Raw genomic sequence first — 16,873 nt, forward strand, 5'->3', positions numbered from 1 at the left:
CTCTCATCCTCCATCCCCATGGGACCCTGGAGGTCACGCCCAGAAACTGCCTCCAGCTGCTACTTAAGCTCCTTAATGGCCATGATCCAGAGACAAACAAAAGATTCTCTAACCCATCAGCTCCTTGCAGAGATTTCTCCAGACCCTGATTATCTAACATTTTAGAATTCCAGGAGAGGCCGCACAACGTCTTATGCTATTCATAACAAGCAATACAAAAGAGAGTAGTGAGGAGATTGTCTGTCATCGAGGCGGGAAGAGGGGTGGGATGGGGGGCATACTGTGAATCTTGGTGGTAGAAGATGTGCACTGGTGAAGGATTAGGTGATCGATCATTGTATGAACATTTCGCAACTGTATCTCAGGGTGATTAAAAAATAATAATAACAAAATAAAATTTACGGTCTGGATTTAAAAAAGGTAATGTGGAGTTCATGCCCAGATCAATCATCTTAATCAGTGGCTGAATAAATAGCAGTACTCCTACATAAAATAAATTAAAAATAAATAAAGGTATTGAGTATAAGGGACATTATTGAAGTTTATATATCAATAATATATATATATTACATGTAGTGAACAAAGAGAACTATACTCACTTCATCTCTGCAATGATGTCTTCATTAAAGTCATTTAGTAGAAGAAATACTTTGTTCTCAGAAGTTTTCTTTTGTAAAACAGCAAAGAATTTTTCCAAAACATTTTCCATCCATTCTACTATGCTTCTTGAAAAAAAATTTCCCTCACCTATTTCTGACTTTATTTGTTTCAAGGTGAGTTTAACAGAATTGATTATTTGAAGGTCAGTATTATTTGCATTCAGTTCATTAACATTGAAGATACTGTTTAAGCTAAGTAGTTTATCAAGAATACTTTCATTTGATATAATGTTGGTGAAGTTGACTGTTTTTAGTTTTTTAATCATTTGCAAGGCAACTTGCTTTATAAATACATTTGGACAGACTTCAGAGATGCCGTCATTTGTTTGGTTTTCAGGAGATGGGATGAATGGTAACACCTTATGCCAAAATTCTTGTACGGTTTGTGTAAGTGGATTTTTAACATGGAAGACTTCAGATACTTCTAGAAGGATGAAATTCAAGTCCACTAACTCATGAATTACACAGACCATTTTCCTAGTTAATTCCATCTGCAAACTTTTATTTGAACATTGTGAATCTCCTACTGGGGGAGACAAGTGGAGATGATCAAATATGCTCACTATTTTGCTATAAAATGAAGAAGACATGAACCCATGGACATCACAAGTCTCTAACTTTGGATTCTGCTGAAATCTAAAAGTGCGATTCCAACACCAAGCCACAGGAAGGCAAATTAAAGCCTCTGAAATAATATTTGGGTTATCTGATATTAATTCAGTTGCATCCAGAAGAGTTTTTATAACAATAGCAAAGTCTTCTTTGGTGACATTTAAAATGTTTATGCCATGAAGAAGTGTGAAGTTATAGACATCCTTAAAGACTTCTGTTATATTTTGACCAACAGCTCTTTGTAGGAGCCTCACAGCGTGAGGAAGCATGTAGTACACATCTACAACAACATTAACGTCATCTTTAGGAAGCAGGCGTGAGAGCTTTAGTAAATGGTTAACATTCCAGGAATGTGAGCTGTCCACAAACTTTTCCATCAAGTCAACAATCAAGTTGATTCCAAAACTGCCAGAGTCTAATCTACTAATATTCTTAAAGAAATCCATTAGGTTCTCACTAATGTGTTCAAGTTGTTCTACTAGCAGATCTATATCTGCCTTCTTGAAAGTATGCAGGAGAGAAGTTACCTTCTTTAAAACTTGAACACTACTTGAATCTTGTGCAATATTGTTATAAACTGAAGGCATCAGAGAGTTAAACATATCCTTTGCCATTTGAATGCCAAGACCAACGGCTTTCATTACTTCATGTGGAATTGTTTGGGGTGAAAATTTGACATTGTGAGATAAGTTAAAAGCGATGTAACTGACAAAATGATAAAATGAATTTTGTAATCTATTCATATCATTTTCCTTTGGTCTGGTAGTAAATATATTTAATAAAGATTTATCTATGGCAGAATTTTTTTCTAGGATGTTGACAGAAATATCCTTTATAAATTTTTGAATTTCTTTCCCCAGAGCTACTAAGTGAAACCAAATATTTTGAAACTGACTAGAAATTTCATCTGACATTACTGTGGGTCTTAAAATTAATTCAGTAAAATTTTCCCAGTTAGATTGAGAGGCAGAACCAAAATCTTCTGATAAGTTACTGATAATCATTTTTACTTGGTTTGTAGAACTATTTAAGAGAGTCAATAAAATTTCAAAGTTTGGTAATTTTTCCTTATCAAAGATGGTAGTAAGCACAGTGTTTAGAAAGTCAGTTACATTTTTCAAGTAAATATTCATACAATATATATCTGACACATTCAATAAACAGTGAGGTTCCTTTATATTTAATATCCAAGTAACAAGCTTCAATGTAGAGTTCACTTTGTTTTCCACTTCTCTGAAATGCCTGAAAATACTCTGAAAATGGCCTTCTATAAAGCTTGAGTTATATATCACATGCAGATGATTCATAATGTCTACCCATGCAATACAGCCTTTCAGTCTGCTAACCGCGTCCTCAGAAGAAAATGTGGAATTCAGAGTAGACAGAATATATAATACCTTCTGAGAATTATTTAGATATAAGTCATTTTCCAAAATAATTTCAGTAACATTTCGGAAAACATCAGCACAATACAATAAATCTTGGTTATGCGATACATTTCTCAGAAATAATATAGTTTCTCTTACATCACTCAAGGCATTTTCAAACTCTACTCCAAAATTTGTATGGTTATTAGAAAGAAAGTTGTTTATCAAATGCGCATTTCTATCCAAGTATTCTGAGGTATTGCTTAACTCAGCAGAAATGTCAAGCAGAGAATATAAAAATTCTCTTCTTGCACTGCCATGTATTAGAAATGTCTTTAATTGATGCAGGATAGTTTTCATGGTGAAAAGAGATTTCTCTAATTTGTCCAGATTAAAAGACTTTACTGCAATTAATGCATCACCTAATTCTATCCATAGGTCTCTGAGATCTTGAATATCATCCCAATCATAGAAGCTTTCAACTTGAGTTACATTTCTAAACAAATTTAATATGAATTCAGTAGGGTGATGAGTGGGAAATATTTTCTGGCAGCTTTTAGATATCTTCATATCATTGTCCAATACTTCCAAAAGCTGAGTGAGGCCAACACGAAGAGGGGTAAAAATGTTCATATCTAACTTAAATATCTGAGACATGCTTTCAAATATTTCGGTCCGCATTTGAAGCCATGAAATGGTGCAGTGAATAGCCATAAACTCATTGAGCACACCACTTTTTGTTGAAAGGTTTGAAAGGATTTGTGACCATGGAAGGATAAATGAAGATTCTTCACCTACTGAGTAGTTCACAGAAGAAACGACTTTATTATCCAGAGCAAAGCATTCATTATCCAACAGTGCCTCTCCTGAACTATTGAAAAATTGACTCAGATACTGAAATAAATAAATGCGAAAATCTTTGTCTACTCTGAGCAGCTGTTTGAGGCCTGTCAACGTTGCATAGATGACTTCCAATTTGGGGTCTTTTATAGACTTCGGGGACTTAGCTTGATTCTCCAAAAAGTTAAATATTGAAAGAAATTTCTGACAATAAGGCAAGTCAGAAATTCCATGAATAACTCTTGCTGTCTCATATAAAAATGCAAATGCCTTATTGATGCTTTGAAAATTAAATTGTTTAATGATATTCAAAATATGTTTTGATATTTGTGTAAAGAAAGATAGCAAAGATTCTTTATTTTGAAGGCTAACAAATCCATAAATGTATTTGTAAAATGAAGAATAAATTTTCAGAAGTAAAGCTGAGTCTTTGTTCTTGAAGATTCTTAGATATATATGAGTCAAAATTCTACCAATTTCTTTTTTAGTAGGTTCAGACAAGGTTGTGAAAATATCAGATACATTTTTCATAGCATAAACTATGTCCAGAGCTTCTGAGACTTGTTCCTGCCTCAGAAATCCAAATTCATAGAGATTATTTATTATATTTTCACTTAAATGTACAAAGTATACTTTATTTGTTGGTTTAGGACAATCTGAACAGAACAAGTCAGAGAAGTTAAAGCTTTTACTTTGAATTCTTTCACTTTCTTCAATAGAAAAATTCAGAAGTGTAGAAAAGTTTTCCAATTTAGCTCTTTCTCCTTTAGAAATTCGATGCATCCAAAATTTCAGCAGTTTGGGATTAATTTCAAAAGGTATTAATTCCATAAGACTCAAAATATCTTTTGATTCTTTCTTCATCCAGAATCTTTCAAGCATTTGTATTTTTCCAACAATCTGCTTGGCAAATTCCAAAAGTTTACTATTGTAAGTAGCAAATAGATCTGTTTTCAAACCTTTTAAATGATTTACCCTCGAAGAATTTGTACTGGTGATAATACCAGTGAGAGACAGGAGGTCATGGATATCATGAACATTGGTTAAATTTAAAGTATTAGGCAATAATAATTTCTGAAAAAATTCCACAAAAGATAGAAGATTGTTTACATGCTTATCCTCAAATGTATGCAACTTCGTTTTCATCATTAGAAGTTCCTTTGTGGAATTTAAGACCCTGCAATATAATAAAATTGTTTTAATATGAGAACAGGTAAGTTTCATGTAAAACTCATTTTTTATTTTTAAAAATAAAACTATTTATAATTTAAAAATAATTTTATTAGAGATATTTATTAGTTAATATACATCCCATTCAAAATTTAATGTATTTGAAAATGTTTAAGAAATCTGCAAAGAGGTTGTTTATATCTAGTTTCAAATCTACTTTCTATACTAACAATGCTTTTTAAATTATTTTGTTTTATGCATAATAATTAACTATTAAAAGACCAGTTTTATCTACTTATATCAGAAGAATCTTAAAATCAGATTTCTTATTGTATCTCTTAATTAGATATTTGTCAACTGGCAGGATTGTCTCCTTCAGAAATTGTATTTATATGATTTAAAATACAACTGTAGGATTCTCTGTTCTAGAAGGTAATTTCTGTGCTACATTGCTTTTAATGTTTTTTTTGTCTCAACAAATTACGATAAGTCTAAACTTGTAATAAAATTCTTTACTTAGAGAAATTACTGATTTCTACCAAGTCAAGAGATACAAGTACAGTTTGAAATCTTTGGAATATCAACATGTTTCAGTCTTTAAAAAAATGATCTCCTGACTGTACCAGATATCTATAACCAGTGAGAGCCTCAGCAGTGTCTTCAATTCATGAGAAATTTCTTAGCAAAATAAATTATAATAAATAATAATAATGAAGTTATTGTATGGGATCAACAGATTTATTGAAAGTTAATTATCTGATAAGTATGCTGTGATGCCAGCCAAAATAAGCTTCCGTTTTAATATTACATTTAGAATATTTAATCTTGCTCAACATTTACTAAGGATATAAGACAACGGTGTGGTGTCTTGGACAATTTGGTGGTGGTTTGCGTAGTAGTGTTGAAAATCATTACTACAATCTTTAACACTGCTGTTTGTAACCATTGTCTATTATTATAAAATTTACAATATTAAAATATAACTATAAAACTATGATTTTTAAAAAATTTGAAAAGGGGGGCAGGGATAAAACACCACGTAGGGCAAAAGTTTAGCATGTACTTGATCAGGGTTAAATTCTGTCAGTACTTGGTCCTTTGAATATTACAAGATATAACCCTCGAGTCCCTCAAGTACTAAAACAGTGGAACAAAGCTCCACTATTAATTCAACAAATTTTACTTAAACACATCCATGCATATCAAGATGTGCATAACTAGTAGGCAGTAATTATGAATTGAAACAGTAGAATATATTTTTTGTAATGGGAACTGAGTAATACTAGTAGGAGCAACAGAAGTATAAATAAAATATTATGAGTAACCATTTAAAAGCTCTAGTACTACTAGAAATATTTTGAAACTTTTGCAAATTAAAACCTTTTTGCAAATTGTAAAACTTTTTGATAATTCTTACCCTTATAGGTTCATGAAACAACTTTCATAGCTTTCCCTTTCATAGAAAAAGAGACATTTCAAAATATCTTGAACTTGCTAATTTATATTACTATTACATGGCAAGAGGAGGATGTGGTTCACATTTCCTTGTTTCAAATTCAACTATCTTAAAATTAATTAGAATTCATATCCACTTTATATTTTTATTTACTAATGAAACTTCAAATTGTTTAGTATTTACCATGAAATGTGCTGTGGCAGTGCTAACTGCCACAAAATTGAGCAATTCGTTGAAAAAATTAGAGGACTTTTATTCTTTTTTTTTCTAGAGTAATTTAATAGTTGAGACTTTAAGGATAGAAAGGTGTTAGACTCCAATATGACCAGGGTGTGATTCTCAGGTCATCCATTGTGTTCTCCTGTGCCCTCCAATAGCTGTGTATCAGATATTTCGCCCAAAATAAAATGACTCAGGTCTAGATATGTGGAGCAGAATGGCTTTCAAATTTGCTCGACACATGAAGCAATTATAGAACTTGTTAAATCTACACAAATCCAGTAAGATACAACAGATGAATTTGGGTATGTCTGCAGCAACATCCAGGGATTTTTAATTTTAGTAAAATTTGTCATAATATTCGCTTCATTCTCAAGTTTGAGATCTTGTGTTGCTTTATATCCCAACACATCCCACATGATACCTATACTAGTTTTCATTCGAACATCTGAATATCAGATAAAACCTAGTAGTTTTATCTGAAAAAAATCACATTACTTCCAAAAGTCTCTAGAGCTACTGGTATATAAATCATTAGTTTCATCTCAAAACTCTAATCAATTAGTAAAACTATCTATGAGATAAATTTTATCTTCAGGTGCCAATCATAAATAATGCTACGTTTTTACTTTCCTTTTGTTGGTTCAATTGAGGAGGTGGGGCCCATCCTCAGAAGTGCTCAGAAAGCTCAGGGGTTCCACGGGAGGCTCTCCATCTATCAGCAGCAGTTCAAGGAAGTGCCGACAATGCCTCACTCTTTGGGAACCACATAGTGCAGCTAAATGAACCTATGTTACCTGCATGCTAGGCCTGAGACTTGACTACTGTACTTTTCTTTTGCCCAATAAACGATGCTATTTTTTAAGAAAAAAAAACTTGTTTATAAGCATCTGACATAAGTTATTATATAAATTAGAATCATACATATTCTTTATTTATTTGACATAGAGGCCTCGCAAATAATGTGCAGGGAATTCAGGGACAACTCCAAGTGTTGCTTGGTCAATTCATTAGGTAGTTCAAACCTCAAGCGACAGTGCAATACTGCTTGGGCCAGTGATTCTTCAGATTACCAGAGCTACCTCTGAGGTGCTAAGAGTATCCTGAGTTATACTTAAGGATGTTCATAAGGTCATGTAGTGTTAAAAAGTTTCATGCCTGCAAGACTTGTGCTTCAGACTTCAGCTATTACACCAGCTCTAGACCCTTACATTTTAAAGCATGATATCCTAAAATTAAGTTTTTATAACTTAAGAAAATATTAAATATTACCTGGAAATATACTTCTAAAACTCACCTGGATATGGTTTTTCTTGGAGATTTGATTAAGTTATTTAAAAACGTAACATAGTTAGTGATGATGAATTTCCAATCCATGTTTTCTTTATAACAAGGAGAATCCTCAGAGAAATCTAAATATAAAAGTATTTCATATATTAATTTTAAGTTGCATATAATAGACAAATTAATAAATACCATATTAGAATTCAGGTCACATGGTTGACATGAAGCAAATTTATAAATAATTCTATTATGATTCTTCTCTGACAAGATGAAATATTATTGCTCATCAATTAATTTAGGAAGCTGTTCCATTAAAGACAGGAACAAGGAAAAACCCACAACAGTATTAGGATGCTGACTTCAGACCACTTACAGACCCTAAAGATAGAATCAAAGTCTGGTGACATTCAGAGTTGAGAAAATAGTTCGTAGCAAAAAGGCAACAAGAGAACATAGGGTAGAGAATGAGAAAGGATTGGTCAGCACAGATTAAGTATCTTCTGTATGCCACCTATGAGTTTTCAACTGACTTGAGAATGATCAAAATAGCACAGCGGGTAGGGCGTTCGCCTTACAAGCGGCCAACATGGCCGACCCGAGTTCGATTCCTATGCCCCTCTCGGAGAGCCCGGCAAGCTACCGAGAGTATTCAATATGCCAGACACAGTAACAACAAAGTCTCCAATGGAGACGTTACTGGGCCCGCTCGAGCAAATCGACGATCAACGGGAGGGCCTTTACCTTTACCTTTATGTATGTAAAGAAAGTACCTAAGAGCAGAAAAAGAGCATCCATAGTTAAATGTGTTCACTGATGACACAGGACCAGAAACAGACTATCCATTAGGTAGATTTGAATTTTTTGGTAGACTTTAATATGAGATGCAAATAGGGTTTTGCCTTAATAATGGGGAACCTTTTAAAGTCATACTGCTCCAGTTTTATCTAACAAACCTGAAAAGCAGTACCCTAAAAAACAAAACTCTTCAGTTTGTAAGTTTTCTAGAGTAGCAATTAAAAATGACTACAAGATTTTATTTAAATTAGCATCCAATTGACATTTAACGGATATACTGCATAGCAATGTTTATGTGACCCATAATTATAATAAAAATTAATCAAAACTGACCCAAAATGGAAAAAATTTAGATATGCAATATATAGTTCAAAAACGCAAAACACAACATGTAGTTCTCAATTAAAATGCAAAACTTATAAGACTGAAACAAGATTCAATATTTTATGGTATAAATTAATGCACTTGAAAATAAATATGTCATCAAGTTCAAAGTAAGATGATGACCAGAATACTAATGAAAAGAAAAATATCAGAGCCCTGGTTCCAGAAAGTGAGGAAGCCCAGGTATTTGGCCCCTGATTTTGGTGAGGAACACCATCCCCATTTCCCATGAGCGCACAATTCTTCCTTTCTCTCTACTGAACTCACCATAAACATATAAGGACAGTTTATCTATAACACTTAACCATGCACAAGAAGCAATTCCAAACCACAAAAGACACAACGGTAAAGCAACACAGAACCCCAAGAAGCTTTGCGAGTGAAGATGTTAGACCTGATGATTCAAGCAGTAACTATAGAACCTCTCTAGAAAGGAATTTCTAGAGGAATTATTGAATATTTCTAAGGAGCTCAAAGAAAACCTGGAACACAGCACCAGTTAAACACAAGAGAACAGAATTAAAAATACAAACAAAAATGGCAGGTCTGAATAAATTGGTAGGTCAAATGAATAAAAACACTAGAGGCCTCAGCAGCAGAGTAGGAGTTGCTGAGGACGGAATAAGAGAGTTGCAATATGAGGTGCAGAAAATATCCAGGCAACAGCAGACAGTTAAAAAGACCTCAAAATGAACCAACAGATGACAAGAGAAGTTTGAGATGAATTGAAGAGGAACAGCGTAAGAATTATCAGGGTCCCAAAGGACCAGGAAGACAGCTCTGATGAAGAAGCAGCAGTTAAAGACATCATTGCTGAGAAATTCCCATAACTAAAGAGTGAATGCACCAGATCCTAAAGGAACAAAGGGTATCAGCCTAAAAAAACATATATCTAAATAAAAGTATTCTAAGACACATCCTAATAATAATGATGATATTATAGAGATATAATTCTACAGGCAACAAGATCAAAGAAGGAAATTATATACAAAGAATGGTCCTTAAGATTTATAGCAGACGTATGAGAAGAAACCCTCTGGGCCTAAAGATGTGATAGGATATAGTGAAAAACTTAATGAAATGAACACCTCGACAATAGTACTGTACCAAACCAGACTCTCATTCAGATTTGAAGGAACACACAACTTTACGATAAACAACTCAGGAACATCATAGACTAAATTTCATAATTACAAGAAGAACTAAATGGGCTATTTTAAGACAACACAAGCTCCACAAACATGCCAAAATCCTGCAGGAAGATAGCACAAAATTTGATAACAATAATTGCTCTCAATGTCAATGATATAAACACACCAATTAAGAGACAGAGTGGCAGGAAAGATTACAAAATTAAGCCCAAATCTCTGCATGAAACACATTTGCACAGTATAAACAAACAAGGGTTCAAAGTCAAAGGTTGGAAAACAATTCTTCAAGCAATAACCCCCTCAAAAAGGCCAGGATGGCCATACTTGTATCAGACAACATACCCTTAAGCATAAAAAAATAAGATACTGTGAAGGTCATTTCTTAATGATCAAGAGATATGTACACTGGAAATGAATTACATTCCTAAATATATATGCACCAAATGGGGGACAACAAAATACTTTGTAAAACACTGCTAATAAACTACAAGAAGGAAATTGATAGCACAAAATTAATGAGAGACTTTAACAGCTCTCTGTCACCTTTTGATGGATCAACAAGACAGAAGCTCAGCAAGGAAATACTTGGATTTGAGGGAAGAATTGGAAGACTTGGGTTTATTATTACATATAGGGCCTTTCATCCCCTAAAGACTGAATACACATTTTTCTTCAATACTCATGGAGAAATCTCTGATATGTGTGTTGTTGAAATTATTTACATGGAAGCGACATTTAATAATATTGCAAATAACAGTACCTCAATCATTAAAAAATGTTTTAAATGTGTATTAGACTGAACGAATAGAAGCTTGAGCAAAGTTCCATATAAAAAGCAAAGAACATAGAAAACATAAAGGACAATACTCAGACATAGAAAATGCTTATACAAACCAGAATTATTTTTAAATGCTCAATAATGATTAAACACAAGGGAGAAAAATAATTTTTTGTTTTCTTGATTTTTCTTGAAAACTACAAATCAGAAACTCACCCATGTGCTCAGAGCACAAAGAGAGACAGCTCTAATAAAAGAGAAATCTTACAACAGATACCAAAGAAACTATAATGATAAACTATTACTATAAAAAAAACTTTACGCCACAAAAATGGAGAACCTAAACGAAATAGATGTGTTCATGGACTCTTCCGCTGGGAGAGATAGCACAGCGGGTAGGGCGTTCGCCTTACAAGCGGCCAACATGGCCGACCCGAGTTCGATTCCCCCGCCCGTCTCGGAGAGCCCGGCAAGCTACCGAGAGTATTCAGTATGCCAGACACAGTAACAACAAAGTCTCCAATGGAGACGTTACTGGGCCCGCTCGAGCAAATCGACGATCAACGGGAGGGCCTTTACCTTTACCTTTACATGGACTCTTCCACTAAATCATAACGAAAAAGAGCACATCAACAAACAAATTAATTGCAAGGAAATTGAAAATTATGACATCAGATCATCATAGAGGAGATGAGCAACTACAGATATTTTCGAAAAAAAATAACAGTTTAAGGTTTAAAATGATGTAAGAACATTTCCCAAAAGGGTCTATCTGTAGATTGAAATGACCCAAAGAAACTCACTGCACTTCGTTTTTTAAATTTCTGGGACCTTGGCACTTCCCAGTTGGTGTTGGGTATCACTCCAGTATTGTTTGGAGAACAAAGCAGTGCTAATATTGTACCTGGGCTTTCTTCATGCAAAGCATAAGATTTTTTGAGATTTGGGGCACACACCAGTGGTGCTCATGGCTTACTTTTGGCTCTGTGCTTAGGCGTAACTCCTGGAAAACTCAGGAGATCATATTGGATGCCAGGAATTGAACCCATGTCCATCATGTGCTAGGCAAGCACTCTATTGCTATACTATCTCTCTAGTCCACAGTACCTATTTTTAAATCCCATACTAACTTAAATCTTCATGAAATTTTAGAATATTTGGGCTAAGATTCTTTAGCACTGAAAGGAAAGAAGTTAAATAAAATAATTTGAATCCTAATGCAAAAATGCTTATAATATTATAAGTAAATACAGAGTTTTCCTGACCTTTGCAAGATTTGTCACATAATAAATAAAAAAGCTATTTTTCATGCACAGAGACTACATAAATAAATACCCAAATGCATAAACCTCAGATATTCTAGTCTGTGACAAAGGTCATAGTCAGTGAATCAATTTTTAATGTTTATGTTTCATGGCTGCTTCTCCCATAAGGAAGCATAAAATGAGACCCCCATAACCATGCCACAGGGTTCTACACCAGGCTGTTTTCACTCGGGACACCCAATAGGGGGGCGGGTGAGAGCCCTCCCCACCTCAAGGGACCCAGCCCTGGCAGCCGATCTCCAACCACTGCCAAGCTCCAGGCTGCTTTACCCACACTCAGGCTGAGGCTCACATATGAGTGAACATATTCCTGGACCATCATAAGACACGCCCTACCAATTTTCTATAATTATCATACCATATTTGATGAGGTTCAGACATTAGGCAACAAATCATAGAGGGAAATATATATATATATATATATATATATATATATATCACAGTCACAGTCCTCCCGTTGTTCATCGATTTGCTCGAGCAGGCCCAGTAACGTCTCCATCGTGAGACTTGTTGTTACTGTGTTTGGCATATTGAATACCTCACGGGTAAGCTTGCCAGGCTTTGCCATGCAGGCAAGATACTCTTGGTAGCTTGCCGGGCTCTCCAAGAGGGGTGTAGAAATCAAACTCGGGTCGGCCATGTTGGCTACGTGCAAGGCAAACGACCTACCCACTATGCTATCGCTCCAGCCCATATATATATATATATATATATATATATATATATATATATATATGCCTCTCAGCCTGGCAAGCTACCAAGAAGATCCTCGTGGCGTATTCAATATGCCAAAAACAGTAACAATAACGGGTCTCATTCCCCTGACCCTGAAAGAGCCTCCAATACATCAGATTTGGGAAGGACTAGTTAGGAGAGGGTGCTAAAATCTCAGGGCTGGGACGTATAGAGACATTACTGGCACCCAATGAGTAAATCAATGAACAACGGGATGATAGTGAACACAGTGATACAGTGATATGTTCCAGGGAACATGAGACAACTAATTTTCAGAGTTATATTATGAAAGGCAGCTATGCTCTCCACTATAGCGCCAATATGAATTATATTTTGCATTCAAATAAATTACTAATCAAGTTTGAGAATAAAGAAAATATAGGGGTTGGAGAGTTAGTACAATGGGTAGAGAACTTGCCTTGCGTGAGACTGACCGTGATCCAATCCTCAGCATCCTAGAGTCCCATACAATCCCTTAAGTACCACAGGAGAAATTCCTGAGTAGAGTTAGGATAAACCACTGAGCACCACAAAAGCAACAACAACAACAAACCACAAAAATAGAAAAGCTAACTTTTACAAGCGCTCAAGAAGTTTTACCTCTTAGAAAAATATCCCCTGCTCATGGATGGGGATAATCAACATTGGTAAAATGGCAATACTTCCCAAAGCACTGTACAAATTCAATGTGATCCCTATAAGGATACCTATGACATTCTTCAAAGCAATGGAACAAACACTCCTGAAATTTATATGGAACAATAATCCCCCACGAATTGCTAAAGCAATTCTTGGGAAAAAGAAAATGGGAAGAATCAGCCTGCCTAACTTCAAGCTCTACTACAAAGGAGTAATAATTAAAACAGCATGGTACTGGAACAAAAGCAGAGCTGCAGACCAATGGAACAGAGTTGAATATACTGACATCTCTTCCCAAGCATATGATCATCTAATCTTCGATAAGGGGGCAAGAAAAGTGAAATGGAGCAGGGATATCCTCTTTAATAAATTGTGCTGGCAAAACTGAATGGCTACATGCAAAAAAGTGGGCTCAGATTTCTGCCTAACGCCATGCACAAAAGTAAGATCAAAATGGATTTATGTCCTCAACATCAGACCAGAATCCATAAAGTTCATTGAAGACAAAGATGGCAAAACCCTACATGATATTGAAGCTAATGGTATCTTCAAAGATGTCATGGCACTGGTGAAGCAAGTGAAAACAGAGATAGACAAATGGGACTATCTTAAACTAAGAAGCTTCTGCACTTCAAAAGAAACAGTGACCAAAATACAAAGAGAGTCTACGGAATGGGAAAGGATATTCGCCGAATACACATCCGACAAAGGGTTGATATCAAGGATATACAAGGTTCTGGTTGAAATCCACAAGAAGAAAGAACCCAACCCCATCAAAAAATGGGGCAAGGAAATGAACAGAAACTTTCGCAAAGAAGAAATCCGAATTGCAAAAAGGGACATAAGAAAATGCTCTACATCACTAATCATCAGAAAGATGCAGACCAAAGCAACAATGAGATATCACTTCACACCACAGAGACTGGCCCACATTCACAAGAACAAAAGCAACCGGTGCTGGCATGGATGTGGCGAGAAAGGGACCCTCCTTCACTGCTGGTGGGAATGCCGACTGGTCCAACCCTTATGGAAAACAGTATGGATGATTCTCAAAAAGTTAGAATTTGATCTCCCATTTGACCCAGCAATATCACTCCTGGGAATATATCCTAGAGAGGCAAAAAAGTATAGTCGAAGTGACACCTGCACTTGTTTGTTCATTGCAGCACTCTTTACAATAGCCAGAATCTGGGAAAAAAAAAAAACCTGAGTGCCCGAGAACAGATGACTGGTTAAAGAAACTTTGGTACATTTACACAATGGAGCACTATGTAGCTGTTAGAAAAGATGAAGTCATGAAATTTACATACAAGTGGTACTACATGGAAAGTATCATGTTAAACGAAATGAGTCAGAAAGAGCGAGATAGACACAGAAAGATTGCATTCATCTGGGGAACATAAAGCAACAAAATGGGAGACTAACACCCAGGAGTGACCGAGATTAGTACCAGGAATTTTGCTGCATGACTTGGAGGCCAGCCACACGTGCTAGGGGGAAAGGAAGCTCAGATAGAGAAGAGAGCACCAAATAAAGGGTGTTGTAAGGATCCTCCCAGGGTGGGAGAAGCATGCTGAAATTAGACTATAGATCAAACATTATTGCCACTCAATGCCTCTCTTGCAAAACACAGGGCCCAAAAGAAGAGAGAGAGAGAGAACAAGAGTGAATGCCCTGCCACAGAGGCAGGGTGGGATGGGGGGAATGGGGGGTGGGAGGAATGCTGGGACCCGTGGTGGTGGAAGATGGGCACTGGTGGAGGGATGGGTACTTGATCATTTTATAACTGAAACCCAAGCACAAAAGTTTGTAAGTCTATAACTGTACCTAATGGTGTTTCACTAATAAAAAAATTTTAAAAATTTTTAAAAAAGAAGTTTTACCTCTTAAATAAGAAACAACTACAATATATTTATCTCTAGAACTATATTATAAATCAATAAATGGAAATATGAATAACTGAATAAATAGTCTCCAGCATTAGAAAAATAAAGAGAACTCCCTGGAACAAAGATAAGAGAATTCCCAGGAAGAAACTATGGTCTTGGGGTGTCACAGAATTATATTTGAGTATCATACTGATAAGACCTAAGCTAGCAATATAATAAAAGACATGAAAAGACCATATAATATCTTTGCCTTGTTGATACTATGTGAAAGGTGGTTTTCAAAGTTTATAGGTGCCATTAGTATTAAAACAAACAAGCAAACAAACAAACAAAAAACACTTACTTATCAGTCACATTAGATCCAGATGCTCTAGTTCTGATTTGAAGCAGAAAACACTTCAGGTAAAAACATTCCCAGAAATGTCTCCAGGTGTATTCAATAAAACAGGTGATTACTTAAGCCAAGGCCAGACACAAAAAGGAGCCTCTTTTATGGAGACACTAAAGGTAGAGCTTGTTCAGCTTCAAACTCTACACTCAACACTACAAATTCCAGCTCCCTGCACCTGGGGATCATAAGATGTAAGCCGCCAATGCCTAATGTAGACCAGGACTACACTGCAACCACCAAAGGGCCTTAGGCAACCCCAACAGCAGTGTTTTGGATAGCTTCCTTCAATTCAGTCTCCTTAGTTATTTGTTGAGTGTTTGGTATCCAAAGTTTCCTGTGTCCCATCAATCCATGGTGGCACACTACCCCACAACTGTACCCTTCTTTCTCTGAAAGAAAATATTTCTGTTTTGTCCTCCAAGTGAGAACCTGTTCCTTTCCTGCCCCCTAAAATTCAATACAGCCTGAGTACTCCCTGTTGTCAGAGAGTGTGAAAAACTACTAAATGAAGCAAAAAATAACAGTGTGTTTAAAGAACAAAAGGGTAGACTCTAACCCAAACAGTCCTGATATTGTCAACGTTCTTATATAAGACTTTGAAAAACCCATTTCAATCAGCTACTCATGCATGCTTACTGAAGAAAATCCTGACACCATTTCACTTTTCTTCTCAATGAGTGCAAAATAAATATATATTAATTTACATATCCCTAGTTGCAAAGTTAGATGCTAATGATGAGTGTAATATATACTCAAACAGGTAATCCTTATTCACATACTCAACTTTAACACCATCAAAATCATGCCCCTCATGTCCATATCTCTTTGTGCATATTCCTTTGACTTATTAATAGCTCACTCCCACATCTTGGATAGGTTCTCTATATTTAATATCTTTCTGCTGTTGTCTATACTAACTTGTCCTTGAATTTATTCTCCAACAAAAATAAGAAACTGATTCTCAGGGTAGCAGCCACTTTCAACTTTTTCTGGATCTGAAATAGCTAAATCTTTTCCCAACCTAAGTTCCACAGCTACCCTGAGATTAAGGGTATCAGGACTGAATTTCAAGTGCAACATCTCAAGAAGACTTGGATGTGGTTTGATGTTCATGTTGTTGAACTCGCAAAGAGATTGTTCACACTAAAGATCTAATCCAGATCCTCCCTTATTTTCCTT

At 35.5% G+C, this 16,873-nt stretch overlaps 1 protein-coding gene across 1 annotated transcript in view; it reads right to left on the reverse strand.

Moving 5' to 3' along the window:
* ABCA13 (ATP binding cassette subfamily A member 13) overlaps positions 1-16,873 on the reverse strand; it is a 461,928-nt gene that overhangs the window by 341,314 nt on the left and 103,741 nt on the right. The window contains exons 15-16 of the mRNA XM_056138421.1: positions 7,621-7,735; positions 600-4,655 (exon numbers count right to left, since the gene is read on the reverse strand). Coding sequence (XP_055994396.1) covers positions 600-4,655; positions 7,621-7,735 — 4,171 coding nt within the window. The remainder of the gene's footprint in view (positions 1-599; positions 4,656-7,620; positions 7,736-16,873) is intronic.

Source organism: Sorex fumeus, unplaced genomic scaffold (assembly GCF_029834395.1).
Source record: "Sorex fumeus unplaced genomic scaffold, SorFum_2.1 ptg000128l, whole genome shotgun sequence".
In the NCBI taxonomy this organism is placed as follows: Eukaryota; Metazoa; Chordata; class Mammalia; order Eulipotyphla; family Soricidae; genus Sorex; species Sorex fumeus.